The sequence below is a fragment of the Conger conger genome, chromosome 16 (genome assembly GCF_963514075.1).
Source record: "Conger conger chromosome 16, fConCon1.1, whole genome shotgun sequence".
Taxonomy (NCBI): Eukaryota; Metazoa; Chordata; class Actinopteri; order Anguilliformes; family Congridae; genus Conger; species Conger conger.
Window position 1 is genome coordinate 9,835,783 of NC_083775.1, and position 16,731 is coordinate 9,852,513.

A 16,731-nucleotide genomic window follows, 5' to 3' on the forward strand; every position below is an offset into this window, starting at 1 on the left:
TCTTTTAAACTCAGTATTTTTTATTCCTTTTTTAAAAGTTCAGCTAAATGAGTATTTCATAGAAAGCACATCAAAGTGTTACCAGTACATTATTTGTTCTAAGTATGTTCTCATCTCGTTGTGTTGCATAAAAATGGTTTTATAGATATTGCCTAATCCATTGTCAGATTAATCTACAAGGCCAAAGTCCTTATCTTTATGGTCATTCCTAGCACTTGAAACTGTATGTCCCGTCCAGTCTCTGTACTGGCTTTTGTTCCAATCAACTGCCTTGCTTTCAATTTGCTGACAGCTCTATAATGACCCTGGTTCAAGCCTGTACTTGAGCACAGTAAAATCATTCGGATACACTTGCAGTCTGCAGCTGTAGCCGGTTCTCATACACATGCCAGATATGATTGAATCAATTAAGTAATTAAGACCAGAAGTTGACACACAATCCTGAAACGGATCAGTCCATGTTGTGCTCTAGGGTTGTTCAGCACACATGTGTATGGGTATGCAGGTCGCTCTGAATAAGTCTGCCAAATGACTATAATGTAATGTAATGTACTGCTCTACTATGATCTACAGTGATAGTATTATCTACGAGTGTAATCCTGCAATTCAAGAAAATAGAACTATTATATTTATGTTCTAGTATATTTTCATCATTTCATTGTGTCTGTATATATACAGTATATACGATATATATACAGTGGGGCAAAAAAGTATTTAGTCAGCCACCAATTGTGCAAGTTCTCCCACTTAAAAAGATGAGAGAGGCCTGTAATTTTCATCATAGGTACACTTCAACTATGAGAGACAGAATGGGGGGAAAGAATCCAGGAAATCACATTGTAGGATTTTTAATGAATTAATTGGTAAATTCCTCGGTAAAATAAGTATTTGGTCACCTACAAACAAGCAAGATTTCTGGCTCTCACAGACCTGTAACTTCTTCTTGAAGAGGCTCCTCTGTCCTCCACTCGTTACCTGTATTAATGGCACCTGTTTGAACTTGTTATCAGTATAAAAGACACCTGTCCACAACCTCAAACAGTCACACTCCAAACTCCACTATGGCCAAGACCAAAGAGCTGTCAAAGGACACCAGAAACAAAATTGTAGACCTGCACCAGGCTGGGAAGCCTGAACCTGGTAAGCAGCTTGGTGTGAAGAAATCAACTGTGGGAGCAATTATTAGAAAATGGAAGACATACAAGACCACTGATAATCTCCCTCGATCTGGGGCTCCACACAAGATCTCACCCTGTGGGGTCAAAATGATCACAAGAACGGTGAGCAAAAATCCCAGAACCACACAGGGGGACCTAGTGAATGACCTGCAGAGAGCTGGGACCAAAGTAACAAAGGCTACCATCAGTAACACACTACGCCGCCAGGGACTCAAATCCTGCAGTGCCAGACGTGTCCCTCTGCTTAAGCCAGTACATGTCCAGGCCCGTCTGAAGTTTGCTAGAGAGCATTTGGATGATCCAGAAGAGGATTGGGAGAATGTCATATGGTCAGATGAAACCAAAATAGAACTTTTTGGTAAAAACTCAACTTGTTGTGTTTGGACGAGAAAGAATGCTGAGTTGCATCCAAAGAACACCATACCTACTGTGAAGCATGGTTGTGGAAACATCATGCTTTGGGGCAATTTTTCTGCAAAGGGACCAGGACGACTGATCCGTGTAAAGGAAAGAATGAATGGGGCCATGTATCGTGAGATTTTGAGTGAAAACCTCCTTCCATCAGCAAGGGCATTGAAGATGAAACGTGGCTGGGTCTTTCAGCATGACAATGATCCCAAACACACCGCCCGGGCAACGAAGGAGTGGCTTCGTAAGAAGCATTTCAAGGTCCTGGAGTGGCCTAGCCAGTCTCCAGATCTCAACCCCATAGAAAATCTTTGGAGGGAGTTGAAAGTCCGTGTTGCCCAGCGACAGCCCCAAAACATCACTGCTCTAGAGGAGATCTGCATGGAGGAATGGGCCAAAATACCAGCAACAGTGTGTGAAAACCTTGTGAAGACTTACAGAAAACGTTTGACCTCTGTCATTGCCAACAAAGGGTATATAACAAAGTATTGAGATTAACTTTTGTTATTGACCAAATACTTATTTTCCACCATAATTTGCAAATACATTCTTTAAAAATCAGACAATGTGATTTTCTGGATTTTTTTTTCTTCTCATTTTGTCTCTCATAGTTGAGGTATACCTATGATGAAAATTACAGGCCTCTCATCTTTTTAAGTGGGAGAACTTGCACAATTGGTGGCTGACTAAATACTTTTTTGCCCCACTGTATATATATATATATATATATATATATATATATATATATATATATTTTAAATGCATTACTATCCCTTTTCATTCCCACAGTGCAATTTTAAGTATTATGTCTTGAGGACAAATTCTTCTGAAATGGCCACAGCAAGATCCACAGGTGAGCATCATCTGATGAAACAGATCCCAGTAAAAACAACTATAGCTATACTTGAGTTTATCTTTTGTATTTATTTGCAAAAAAATTACAGAAATGAGAAAGCTGACCATCAGACATAGTAAGACTTATACACAGTTTTCAGTACTTTCTCCCAGAAGGGGGGGCTTTCCCAAAACAAAAAAGACATGAAGCCGGCCACTAACATTTATCAGTATTTTATGTTCTGATTACCCCTTGTTGACCTTGCTGTAAGACCGGAATGTGCTAGCTACCCCCTTCCAGGAGAAGCTGAGCTAGCTACCCCCTTCTAGGAGAAGCAGAGACATTAAGGCCAAAGACTGTCTGTCTGCTGGGAGAGAGACAGAGAAAGACTTATAGTAAGCACTTCATTAAGAAAGTGGTCTAATAGTAATAAGGATGAAAAATAAAAGGTTCTTTTTAATCACGTGATTGTCTTCATGTTAACACACATTGTCAATTAAGAATCAATTAAGAAAATTACCCTTACAGGACTGACAAAAATATGAATTGTCATCATCTGTGTCCTTTATAATCTATATTATATATATGTTTTTGGATTTTTCTGGTTTTGATGTCTGCTTGGTTTTTGGACTCTGTGTTTGGGATTTTGTTATTGTACCTTCACTTGTATGGACTTACCTCTGGTTTTGAACTCTGCCTGTCTTTTTGGTTGATGATCTGTTTGACCCGTATATACCCAGCTTGGGGTATTCTAGCTGCCAACCGTGGTATGCTAGTTCATTAGTAGATGTATTCTTCAAGGGTTCCAATTGCATCTATATGGTCATGCTAGGACTCGGAACCATACTGTCCTCATCACACTTGTCAATGTGTTCGATTTGCACTTTGTTGTATGTCACTCTGGATAAGAGAATCTGCTAAATGCCTGTAATGTAATGTATACCTGTCTGCCTGGATTTCGGCCATTGCCTGTTTGTGGATTATGTTTTGGATCTGCCATCTCATTAAAACCTGCCCTTTTCACATTATCCCTGAGTCTGCTATTGGTTCCCTCTTCCTGATCATTGACAGAGCAAACTAGCCAGAAAGTAGAACCAGCGGACTCAAAGATGAGGAGATTTTCTTTCTCTCTTGTGGAATTCTCCACGGGTCAGCAGCTCTTTCGCCTGTGCCAAGGGACCAGTGCAGACTATGCTGCCAGATTTCAGACTTTTTCCGCTCTGATTGTTTTGGAATGGACTTTCAGAAATAATGCAGGATGAACTTACTTTCGAGAATTTATAAGAAATTATCGACATTTTGAGTCTCGGCTGGACTGGCTGCAACATTGGCGGACCCAGCTCTCAGTGTTGCGCCAGGTCCAGCTTCCGGTCCAGTCTTCTGCTCCACCCCAGACCCCAGTGCTTCCCGGAACCATGCCAGGTCCACCTTGAGGTTCTGTCCCGGGTCCGGTATCCTGCTTCTCCCCTGACCCAGGTCCCAGCAGTGCACCAAGCCCAGTTTTCTGGTTCCATTCCAGATCCAGTCCGCAGCGCCACTCCTGGTCCAGTTTCCAGGATCATCCCAGGCCCAGTTTCCTGCACTGCACCAAAACCTGACTCCAGTGCCTCCTTGGGCCCAGTCGGTGGTTTCGCTCCTCATCCGATTTCTGGCCTCACCCCAAAACTTAGTCCTCAGCACCACCCCGGGTGCCACTTCCAGCTCTGCCCCAGGTTCCTTCTCCAGCACCTCATTCTCTGTTCCCCGGGCCGCCTCAGGCCCAATCTCCAGTGCTTCCCCAGGCTCAGCCTAAAGTTTAGTCCCAGGCCCTGTCCCCGTCTCTGTCCGACACTCTGACCTCAACGCCGTCCCTCCCTCTTCCGGTCTGTCCCAGGCCCCTGCTTCGCTCAAGGCCCAGTCTCCAGATCTGTACCAGGACCCGTCTCCATGCACCACACTGGCTCTGTTCCTCGTCTCGCCTTTGGCATCAGTATCGACCCTGTCCCAGGATCCTGCTCCTATTCCTGCACCGGCTCTGCTCCAGGGCCCGTTTTTGGCACCTGTGCCCCTGTGCCACATCTGCTCCAAGACCTGTCTCTGGCCCCTGCTCTGCCTCTGGCCCCTGCTCTGTCTCTGGCCCCTGCTCTGCCTCTGGCCCCTGCTCTGCCTCTGGCCTCTGCTCTGCCTACACTCCAGGCTCCAGCCCCGGCCCTTGTGCCGTCATGGACTCCGGGTCCCTCCAGGTCCAGAATGAGGGCCTCCATGTTCATCTGATGTCTTACGCTCACCTGAGACCCCGTGCTCCCCTGAAGGCCTGTATTCCCCTGAAGCTTCAGGATCACCTCAAGCCCTGCAAGCCCTTCAGAATCACGTCTGAAGCCCCACGTTCGTTTAAAGCCCTACATGCCCCCAACCCCCCTGAGCAGGCTCAGCTTTTGGACCTCAGTATTTCTAAAGGTCTGCGTTCAGCCATGCTTCTGAGTACCTCAAATATTTGGATAACTTTTGTGAGGCATATTCTCATGTGATGATGAGCCATGTTTCAATGATTCAGTAAAACTTGTAGGAGGATGAGTGAAAAAATAATTCACTCATCAAACTCAAAATGGCAGAAAATCGAATTAGGCAGAAATTGTGGTTATTAAGTGCATTGAACTGAACATCCATCCATCCATCCATTATCTTAACCTGCTTATCCTGAACAGGGTCACAGGGGGGCTGGAGCCTATCCCAGCATACATTGGGCGAAAGGCAGGAATACACCCTGGACAGGTTGCCAGTCAATCGCAGGGCACACACAGCATTCACTCACACACTCATACCTATGGGCAATTTAGAATCTCCAATCAGCCTAACCCTTTGGACTGTGGGAGGAAACCTGAGTGCTCGGAGGAAACCCACGCAGACACGGGGAGAACATGCTAACTCCACACAGAGAGGCCCCGGCCAACGGGGATTCGAACCCAGGACCTCTTTGCTGTGAGGCGGCAGTGCTACCCACTGCACCATCCGTGTCGCCCTGAACTGCACATGACCCAAGAAAAAAGAGATTTTATTTTAGAACTTTTTCTATTAGAACAATGGCTAACAATGCTACATATCCAATTATTTTATAGGGGCCATGTTTTTCAAGCTATTGACTCCATTCAAGTTTTCACTGTTCAGAATGACGGTTCAAGGCCACTGACCATGACTGGAATTAATGCGTGATTTTAATGGACACGCATGGATGGAACAAATTTGATTGGCTCACTTCACAATTTAATTAGGGACTAGTTCGAAGATGGTACACACCAAATCTGACATTAATTGGATTCAAATTGAAAATCGCGATAGACCCAATAATATAATTTGTAAGCAAGGGCATGGAACAGTCTTGGTCCCATGTCTCTTGGACAAAAGGTTAAAACGTTTTCACAGTTGGACATTTTTAAACATCCTCAATTGGTGCCATGTTCTAATCGATCTATATATAAGTACATTAATAAAAAATAACGTACTTGTTCTTTAAGTGGTGAAAAACCCTGTGTAGCATAAGGTATAGAATTGGAAAGGTTAAATGACAGGTTAATCCGAATAACAAATTAATGTCCAAATGTGCAGTTGAAGGAGTAGGGTACAGTATGTGAATTCCATATTTTCTATTGTGTTTATTGTGTATTAAATATTGACTCACACTGTTATTACAGGGGATGTGAACACAGAGAGGGGTTTGTGTAGAAGAAGCAGCATAGACTTTGACCGTCCAAATAGTAAGTTAATACCACTGATCTGAACTGTTCTCTGTCATGTTGGCCATAAAACATTGCCTATTGAAGGATACATTTCAAAAAAATGATTTGCTTTAAGATAGGTATCTGTTTTTAGCATAACAGTTAACTTTACCAAAAAGGTGACCAAATAGCTGTCCCAACAAAAGCTTGTCAGCATCCAAAAACATAATGGTTCACAATGTGTTAATGTGTTAAACGCATTACAAATTTCATTTTATCTGCTTGTCTAAAGAACCATTTTTAAAGTAAAAGTCCCTGGATGTGGACTTCTTTAATCACTTATACTTCTCTGAAGCTATAATGTAACTTTTTTGGATCTACTATCATCCCCGGTTCCAAGAGCACCCGAATTTGATTTGGAACCTTTTAATTGATTTGGAACATATTTTAATTGAAAAAAATTGCTATTTGCATTTTCTGATGCCTAATCATTGGGCAGTTAACAAAAAAGATGTATTTTTCTCAACTGGCAAGGATGTATACAAAGTTCTAAAAAAAATTACAATTTAACAAAAGTGCAATGCTTTGAACTGTCTCATAGTAAAACTGTGTCTGTCTTGGCAGTGTCTGATCTGAGGATTGTGCTGCTGGGGAGGTCTGGAGAAGTGAAGAGTAAAGTGGGAAATATCATCCTGAGGAGAGAGGCACTTTCAGTAGACAATCAGTGTGAGAGAGCACAAGATCTGGTGAATGGGAGGCCTGTAGCTCTGATCAACACTCCAGATTTACTGGACCCTCAGCTCCCTGACAGGAAATTATTCCATCAGATAGAGAGATGTGTGACCCTGTCTGCCCCAGGTCCTCATGCACTTCTGCTAGTGCTGCAGAAGGGGGTGTTTACAGAAAGAGAAAGAAAAAAACTAAAGAGAGTCCTGGGCTTTTTCAGTGATGAGGCCTTTAGGTACTCAGTAGTACTGACCACACAGGGGATTGCAAAATGGCATAACCTTGGTAAGGATCATGTTGACAAAGTTGTTGAGTATTGCAATGGAAGGTGTCACATATTGAACACAGAACAGATTGACAGCACCCAAGGCGCTGAACTACTGGAGAAAATAGAGCAGATGGTGAAGAAGAATAGAGGAGGTTTCATCAGCTGTGAGATATTCCAGGAGCCAGAATCAGCTGCACCTGGAGGGATGGAGGGCTCACTGATGGGGACTCAACAGAAGATGGAGAGGAAGCAGAAGCCACAGGAAATGGAAGGTAAAAAAAGAAACAGTCAAAGAAAAGCCATGAGGAAATTAGTTTGTGCAACTAATAGTGAAAATTGATATGATAGATAACTTAACCCTTAATGCTTCTAAACACTGCATAAATAAAGAACTTAATCCTGAAAGAAAACCTGGCCTTTTATTGGTGTGAGAAAATGCAGGCACATCACACAGAATTGAAAAGAAAACACTGTAGATATATATAAAATTGACAACTCACATTGACAACAAATTAATTGCATATTTCTTATTCCGCAACTTTTGGAGCAGTTTACTCTTGGGATTTACTGCTAAAAATGGATGGAAACTCAACTGAGGAATAATAGATGTTCTGAAGATGTACTGAAAAGCATACTGGGGAACTGGCCAAAATGACAAAAATACAGTGAGACACGACTGTAAGATAACAAACTCTTCCTCTTTATTCCAGTGGCTGGGGGTGACCCACTGAACTTGGTGTTGTTTGGGAGCAGAGGAGCTGGGAAGACTTCTGCAGTAAACACCATCCTGGGACAGAGGGAGTCCAGTGTGGATCCCAGCCCCTCTTCAGTGTGTGAGAGGAGAGAGGGAGAAGTGTGTGGTCACCTGGTTACTGTGGTGGAAATGGCAGCAGATGTTACCTATGAGACTCGCCAATGTGCCTCTCTCTGTGGCTCTGGAGTTCATGCCTTCCTCCTGGTCATACCAGCTGGTCCTCTCACTGATGAAGACAAGGTCGAAATCGCAAGGATTCAGGAGTTATTTGGCTCAAAAGTCACTGATTACATGCTGGTCCTTTTCACCCATGAAACTCCAGCTGCTAAACCTGTTCTTGACTTTCTACAGCAGAATAAAGATACCCAGGAGCTTCTAAAGATGTGTGGCAACAGGTTCTTTGTTTTCAGCAATGAGGACATTGTGAATAACCCAATAGTTTCAGAGCTTCTGAAGGCTATAGAGGAAATGAATAAAGCCACAAAAAGCTGCTTTTCCCTGGATATGTACTGGGAGGCACAGCTGGCCAGGCACAAGACTGAGCTGGAGGAGAAGGACCAGAAGATCAGAGAATTAGAAGAACGCATTGATGGCACATCACTGGGTAGGTTTGGAGGGGTTCATCATTTCATGAAATGGTAATACACTCAGTGACCACTTTATTAGGTATTCATGAGGCCTGACTTTTTAACATATTGCTCTTCTGCTTCTGTAGCCCATGCATTTCAAGGTTTGTGTGTTGTGTGTTCAGAGAAGCTGCATATCACTGTTGTATCGCATGGTTATTTGAGTTACTGTGCCCTTCCTGTCAGCTTGGCAAGGCCAGTCTGATCATTCTCCTCTGACCTCTCTCATTGTGAAGACGTTTCCACCTACAAAACTGCTTCTCACTCGATGTTTTTTGTTTTCCACTTCATTCTCTGTAAACTCCACCAACAATCATTCCACGGTCAAAGTAATTTACTGTAGATAGCATTTATTCTCCATTCTAATGTTTGGTCTGAACAAGAGCTGAAGCTCTAGACTAGTGATTCTTAAACTCGGTCCTGGGGGGACCCCCTGTGTATGCTGGTTTTCATTCCAACCACAACAGAAACCACAGATTTACATTTACATTACATTTTAGTCATTTGGCAGACGCTTTTAATCCAAAGCGACTTACAAGTGCATAGGTTCTACCATAAGTCAGAGCATCACATCCAGAAACTAGCAAAATACACAGGAAATGCTGTTCTAAACACAGTTGTCATCAGAAGTTTTTTTTTTTTGGGGGGGGGGGTTAGACAAGGATAGGGATATCAGAAAGGAGGGGCAGGGGAAATCAGGAGGGAGGACTAAGGTAGAGTTTGAAAAGGTGGGTTTTGAGTCTGCGTCGAAATAGGGGGAGGGATTCTGCTGTTCTGACAGTGGTAGGCAGGTCATTCCACCACTGAGGAACCAGAACGGAAAACAGGCGTGAAAGTGCAGCTCGACCGCCAGGTGCACGTAGAGAGGGAACCGTAAGGCGTCCAGAGCTGGCAGACCGGAGTGGTCTAGCTGGGGAGTAGGGAGTGATCAGGGATTGTATGTAAGGTGGGGCAGTCCCCTTAGCAGCCTGAAATGCCAACACTAGGGCCTTGAAACGGATGCGTGCGGCAATGGGAAGCCAGTGGAGGCCAATGAGAAGCGGGGTGACATGAGCCGACCTGGGCTGATTGGTGATCAGGCGGGCTGCAGCATTCTGGACCAGCTGGAGGGGCTTGATGGCACACGCTGGGAGACCGGCTAGGAGGGAGTTGCAGTAATCCAGGCGGGAAATGACGAGCGCCTGGACTAGGAGCTGGGTGGCTTTCTCAGTCAGGAGATGACGGATACGGCGTATATTATACAGAAAGAACCTGCAGGTTCTGGCAGTGGAGGATACTTGTGGAGCCAGGGTGAGGCAGTTATCAAGAGTCACCCCAAGATTCTTTGCCGTACGGGAGGAGGAAACTACAAAGTCCTCAACAGTCAATGAGAGGTCGATTGACGGAGAGGACTTAGCAGGGATGTAGAGAAGCTCAGTTTTGGCAAGGTTGAGCTTCAGGTGATGGGAAGTCATCCACGCAGAGATATCAGCCAAGCAGGCAGAGATCTGTGTGGTGATTTGGGTGTCGGGGGGGAAGGAAATGAAGAGTTGGGTGTCATCAGCGTAGGAGTGATAAGAAAAGCCGTGGGAAGAGATAACAGAACCAAGAGACATGGTGTATAGCGAGAAGAGGAGAGGCCCAAGAACCGAGCCCTGCGGGACTCCAGTTCGTAGGGGTTGAGGGTCGGAGACTGCGCCCCTCCAAGTCACCTGGTAGGAGCGACCAGAGAGGTAGGAGGAAAACCAAGCGAGTGCAGAACCTGTGACACCCATCCCAGACAGCGATGAGAGCAGAATCTCATGGTTGACTGTATCGAAGGCGGCTGACAGCTCGAGGAAAATGAGGACAGAGGAGAGGGATTTTGCTTTAGGGGGATTTCTGGGGATTTTTTACAAGATGTTAATTTTTCAAAATTAGGTGCATGTTTTGAGGGATTATTTACACTCTTAAACCACATTATATCTTAAATGTTCATACTGTGCTTACTGTGCTATATTGCAAACAATTACATAAAATGTGGTAACATATATCTTTTAACTGATCAAATTAAAGTCTGACGTTAATCACTAGGCTCCTAATTCAGTTGCTGTACACAGGTGTTTAGGTTCTATCATAATTTTTCCTGTCAACCTATTAACATAATGCAGGTTTGACTCGTTTTCTTAGTACTTCCTACATTATCTCCCAAATGGCTAGTTGTCATGGCCAGGTGTCACCAATTCTGCGGAATCGGGGTCAGTTACTCGCTTAATGTAATTGTTTGCAATATAGATCAATGAGCACAATGCAAACATGTGCCTTTTATTCTTTGTGGCATACATAGCAATTTTAGACATAATCTGGCCTAAGAGGGTAAATAATCCCTAAAAACATGACAAGTACCTAATTTAGAAAGATGAACAGCTTGTTGAAAATCTGGGATTGCTGTTGTGGTTGGAATGAAAACCAGCATAGACAGGGGGTCAGGACTGAGTTTGAATAACACTGCTCTAGACCATGACTGCATCTGAAATCACACACTGTATATGTATACTGTCACTCCTACTTCGTTATAGAACGCTGCCACTTTTATGACGGCAGAAAAAATTATAAATACTGTATATCCATTGATTTAAATTGCATAAAAAGAGCGACATCTGGGAAGCTTTAGCTCACTGTTTTATGCAGCTATGGTTTCGGACATTACATTACATTACATTACATTAATGGCATTTGGCAGACGCTCTTATCCAGAGTGACGTACAGTTGATTAGATTAAGCAGGGGACAATCCTCCCCTGGAGCAATGCAGGGTTAAGGGCCTTGCTCAAGGGCCCGACGGCTGTGCGGATCTTATTGTGTCTACACCGGGATTAGAACCACCGACCTTGCGGGTCCCAGTCATTTACTTTAACCACTACGCTACAGGCCGCCCATGCTCATATTATTTTGACATACTAAATTGTAAGATAGTATTGGATTTCAGATGCAGCCCATGTCTGCATGCTTTTTCGGCTGATGAGATATTTGCATTAATGAGCTGGTGTATAGGTTTACCTAAGAAAGTGGTCACTGAGTGTATTGTACCCTTAGCAAAGTAATGGCACAATGGATGTCAGTGTAAAACTAACAATATAGGAATGCTCATCTTAGTCAGATGTTTCCACCTGCATTTTGTCTGTCAAAGGTTGTCCTGCCTACATTCAGGATAGAGTTCTTGTTTATTTGTATACATCCTTCAGTTAGTAATTCTTGATCCTGCCAACTACAGTTTATATTATGAAATCATCTGCATAACCTCCACAGGATAGTGCTAAAACATCAATGTTAATTGCATGTGTATACAAAAGCCATATTTACCACTACGTGTCAGAATCCAGCTCAGTTTGACATCACTCAGACATGCAGTCTGAAATATGCATAGTTTCTTATGAAATTTCTGTCTGAATTATACTATTTTTATTTTTTTATTCTGCAGGTGTTGAGGGTAAAGATCAGAGCTGTCTGAGGATTGTGCTTGTGGGGAAGACAGGAAATGGGAAAAGTGCCACAGGAAACACCATACTACAGAGTGAGAAGTTCCTGTCTGAGTCCAGTTCAACATCAGTGACTACCTGCTGTCAGAAAAGAGTAGGGGAAGTAGCTGGCAGGCGTGTTTCTGTAGTTGACACACCGGGTCTCTTTGACACATCAATGTCTAATGAGGAGGTCCAGGAGGAAATAGCCAAATGCATCTCCTATTTGGCCCCAGGACCTCATGTGTTTCTCCTGGTGCTACAGATTGGGAGAATCACAAAGGAGGAGAAGGACACATTGCAGCTCATTAAGAGTACCTTTGGTAAAATGGCTGAAATGTTCACCATGGTTCTGTTCACAAGAGGGGATGATATTAATAAACCAATTGAAAGTTTCATTGAAAACGGTGATGCTACAATCCAGAATCTGATTAAAGGCTGTGGAGACAGGTTTCATGTCTTCAATAATAAAGACAAGAGCAACATCACCCAAGTGTCTGAGCTGCTGCATAAGATAGACATGATGGTGCAGAAGAACGGAGGAGGCTGCTACACCAATGAGATGTTCCAGGAGGCAGAAATGACCATAAAGAAAGAATGTGAGAGAATACTGAGAGAGAGAGAGGGAGAGATGCAGAGAGAGAGAGAGGAGCTGCAGGCAAAACATGAAGAGGAGATGAAAGAGATGAAGGGAAGGATGGAAGAGCAGAGACTTAAAGAAGAGGGAGAAAGAGCCCATCGGGAAAAAGAGCTGAAAGAAAAAGAAGAAAATTTAAGGAAAGAGCGTGAGGAGTGGCAGAAAAAAGAAGAGGAAGAAAAAGAAAAAACAGCTGAGGAAGAGAAAAAGAGGAAGGAAATACAAGAAATAGAGTGGAAGAAAAAAATAGATGAGATAGAGGGAGAGAAAAGCAGAATGAATGAGGAGTGGAAAAGAAAGGAAGAGGAAGAGAAGAAGAAGGTAGAAATAGAGCGAATAGAGAGACGAAAGCTGATAGAAAAACAAAGAAGAGAAAAGGAAGAATTTGAGGGAAAGCAGGCAGATGAAAAGAAAAAGAGGGCTAGAGAGGAGCAGGAGAGGAGAAACCATGAGGAGACAGAAAGAAGGGAGTGGGAACAGAAAATTAAAGAGGCAGAGAAAGAGAAGAAAGAGATACAGGAAGACATGAAGAAAAGAGCTGAGGAATGGGAACAGGAAAGGGGAAAGGAACAAAGAAGACAGAAGGAGGTGGAGATGGAACGGAAGCAAAAAGAAGAGCAAGAAAGAAAAGAGTGGGATGAGAAACAAAAGAAAATGAGGAACGAGTTTGAAAAAGAAAGAGAAGAAGAAAGACAAAAGAGAGAAAAAGAAAGGAGAGATCAAGAGGAAATAATGGAGATGAATCTTGAAGAAAAGAAAAGGCAGTTGAAAAAACAACAAGAGGAATGGGACAAGGAACGAAAAGAGGAGAGAGAGAGACGAGATAAAGAGGATGAGCAGAGAAGAGAGGAGGAGAGAGAAAGGCTGGCAGAGCTGCAGGAGGAATTTGAGAGGGAGCGAGAAGAAGAGAGACAGAAGAGAAAGAAGAAGGATCAGGTGAGGAAAGAAAGAGAAGAAAAAGAACGTAAAGAAATTGAGGAAAACTACAAAACAAGAATGAATGAAATGAAGAGTAAATATGAAGAAGAGGCTAGAAGACAAGCAGAGGAATTTAATGACTTCAAGGAGAAGTACAAACAAGACTTTCTGGCCTTAAGTGAAAAACATGCACAAGAGCTAATGAAACTAAAACAAGATCATGAGCAGCTTACTCTCAAATCTAATCTGCATAAACACAATGAGGAATCCCTAAAAGTGAAATGCGACCAGTTGCAGAAGGAACAAGAGCAAAAAGAGGCCCAGTTTCTCAAAACTGAGGAATCCCTGAAAGAGAAAATCGAAGAGTTAGAGAAGAAACATCAGAAAGAAATTGAACTGCTAAAAGAGGAACATAAAAGTAAATGTGTAATAATGTAAATGCTGCAACAGGCACTCTTTCCTGTGATTGGCACTCATTGTGAGACAGAGAGAATTATCCCCTCAAGTCCAGCGCCTGCACACAGTCTGAACTGAGGGGTGGGGGCAGTTCCTCCTCCATATAATCAAAAAGTATCGATGCATGATTGTTTTTACTAATAGTTTTACTAATATGTGTGCATCATGCTTCATTCATAACCATAAAGTAAATTCAACAAGGTAAATGAATGGCTATATCTAATGCATATCATGAATACTGAATAAGCTCAAAACCAAGTCTTACCTTATCCTGCATTCTCAAGGTCAGAGTAAACTGACTAAATCAGGAACCAGCATTTCGTCTTTATCTAAGTGTTTCGGAGTATTCTAGGGAACAGGGCATCAGACATGGTTCCTCCATGGTGTGACAGAATTTGTCACACAAAGCAGCTCCTCATTGCCCTTGAAGCTCTGAGCCTGGAGAGCCAGATGCCCCAGTGGCAGTACTTTAGTCATAATAAAGATATTCTCCACCCTTCATCACTGCTAAAATGGAGATCAAGATCTTAATTCTGCTAATTAGCAAATGCAGGTGATTGGAACAAAATACTGTGGAAGACATTTCTGAACCTAGCTTTTCCACCTCTGTGTACATATTTATATTTTCATAGATTTTTATTGTTTGTGTCATGTCTTTCTGTTGCTGCAATGTGTAACTCATCCATTTTTAGTCATGTCTTATCAGCAGGGCTCCTCTGAAATCCTGGTCTCATTAGGCCTTGCATGAATGAATGAGTCAACAAACCAATAAAGTTTTGAAAATCTGCCTCTGTGTCATCTTTCAAGTCTTACCAAGTATCTTGCATATCTTATTCTTTACAATTAAGTAATTTGGCATTGATTAGAGTGTATTATAACAGCCAAATAATTGTCATTTTTTGTTCTCTGTATTCTCCTGATCATCAGCCAGTTTTGTCTGCCACAAACCGACAACACCTTTGTTTTGTTTGCTCAGGTGTCTCACATCGCTCAGCCTCTTATAGAGTCCTTATAGAATAGATATGCTACGCAACATGGATATATCAGCATTGATGCAATTTGTGTTTTCTGTTATTTAGCTCTGTCACTCATTATTAGAGAGTGTTAGATTAGCAAAAGCTTGATTAGCTTGTTCCGGCTTCATTACTACACAGACACTCAGTGGTCACTTTATTAGGTACCCCTGTTTGTTACCGCAAATAGCCTGCTCCTCCAAAAAGCAAATCATGTGGTTGCAACACAATTTATGAAGGAGGTTTAGTTCTTGTTTAACCAAACTTTTGAGTTGACAAAACACTGAACCAACTTTGACTGTGGTATGATTGTCGGTGCATGGAATGTTCAAGCACTGCAGCCACTAGAGTTTACAGAGAATTATGCAATAAACATGTCAGGCTTCAGAATGAAAGAACCAATAGTGACCAGGAAATACTCCAAATGCAACATTTTATTCACTTGGGTGGCTGATCAGACAGGCAATGATCTGACACAATAAATCAGGCAGAGGTTCATACATGGGAGAGCAGTCCACACAGACAACGGTACAATACCTGATCCAAAGTTCACCAAAAGAAAGTCCAACTAGGGTCCTGTAACAGCGGTTCAGAAGGTAATCAGAAGGCAATTTGGCAAGGCAGCCAGAAAAATGCTGGTAAGTATAGCTGAGGCACATGACAAACTGGCAAAGCACGACTGGAAACTTATGGGTATGAATAGGCAGGTGAATTAACTGAAATGACAAACTGGTGTGAGAGCGGAGAATATGCCCAAGGAGGGAATCAAACCAGCAAACCTCCGACTGCCAGGTGACTGCTCTCACCTCCTGAACCAATGTCACCCCCTGTCTGATAACAATAACAACAAGGCCCCATGACATTGGCTCAAGCGGTCTGGAGAAGTGAAGAGTAAAGAGGGAAGTGTTATCCTGAGGAGAGAGGTGCTGTCAGTAAAAGATCATTGTGAGAGAGCACAAGGTCTGGTGAATGGGAGGCCTGTGGCTCTGATCATCACTCCTCATATAGCTATAAGAAGTTCAATTGATTCCCGTGAGTTGCGATATGTGACCTATAGCATTTAATGCAAACATTATGTACCACATAAACAAAATAATGCCTAGCTCAGTTTTAGAGCTTAGCTTACTTACACTTGCTGTAATATTGCCCCTCTCTATACGTGGCCAGCTAAACTGGTTTCTACGCTGTGAACAAAGATCAAATTCACAGTCCCAAATCACAATCCAGCACAAAAAATTCTGTGCCAAAAAAAAAATCAATAAGTCTCCATCTTCTAGTTCTTTCTTGACTTGCCCTCCACTCTCTCCCACACTGGCTCTCAAACACAGGGAAGGGCTGTGGTGGCTTTTATCAGCATTTCATTGCAGCCATCAGGTGCGCGGCATTCTTCTCCAGGGGTGATGTGCCATACCACCAGTGGATGGACCAAGTCCTCGACCTGTTTAAGAAGATAGAAATGATGAACTGGGACAACGGAGGAAGCTGCTACACTTCTCAGATGTTCCTGGAGGCAGAAAAGGCAATGATGTGAATACAGATGAAAAGAGGAGGAGGTGAAGAGAGAACTGGAGAAGCTAGAAGCCAAGTACAGATTCGAAATAGAATATTTGAACAGGAAGGTGGTTGAGGAACGAGAAATGCAGGACAGAGAGAAGGACGAATGAATGAAATTGATGCAAAGGGAAAAACTGGAGATGACAGAAAGAGGGGAGCATCAAGAAAGAAGAGATGACCACCCTGATGAA

General features: G+C 43.0%; 1 protein-coding gene across 1 annotated transcript; it reads left to right on the forward strand.

Annotated features, from left to right (window-relative positions):
• The first annotated feature begins 7,237 nt into the window (after nucleotides 1-7,237).
• Nucleotides 7,238-16,517, forward strand: LOC133114012 (GTPase IMAP family member 4-like). Its single transcript, XM_061223213.1, has 5 exons — nucleotides 7,238-7,379; nucleotides 8,301-8,465; nucleotides 11,926-12,920; nucleotides 13,407-13,535; nucleotides 16,341-16,517. The coding sequence occupies exons 1-5, from the start codon at nucleotides 7,238-7,240 to the stop codon at nucleotides 16,515-16,517; spliced, it is 1,608 nt and encodes a 535-aa protein (XP_061079197.1).
• The last annotated feature ends 214 nt before the right edge of the window (nucleotides 16,518-16,731 follow it).

Excerpts from the sequence above, each read along its gene's own strand:
- LOC133114012 (XM_061223213.1), top strand. The coding sequence starts at position 7,238 with ATGGTGAAGAAGAATAGAGGAGGTTTCATCAGCTGTGAGATATTCCAG. Across the intron at positions 7,380-8,300 it reads GAAGCCACAGGAAATGGAAG|TTTCAGAGCTTCTGAAGGCT; the intron begins GTAAAAAAAGAA and ends ATAACCCAATAG. Across the intron at positions 8,466-11,925 it reads CATTGATGGCACATCACTGG|GTGTTGAGGGTAAAGATCAG; the intron begins GTAGGTTTGGAG and ends TTTATTCTGCAG.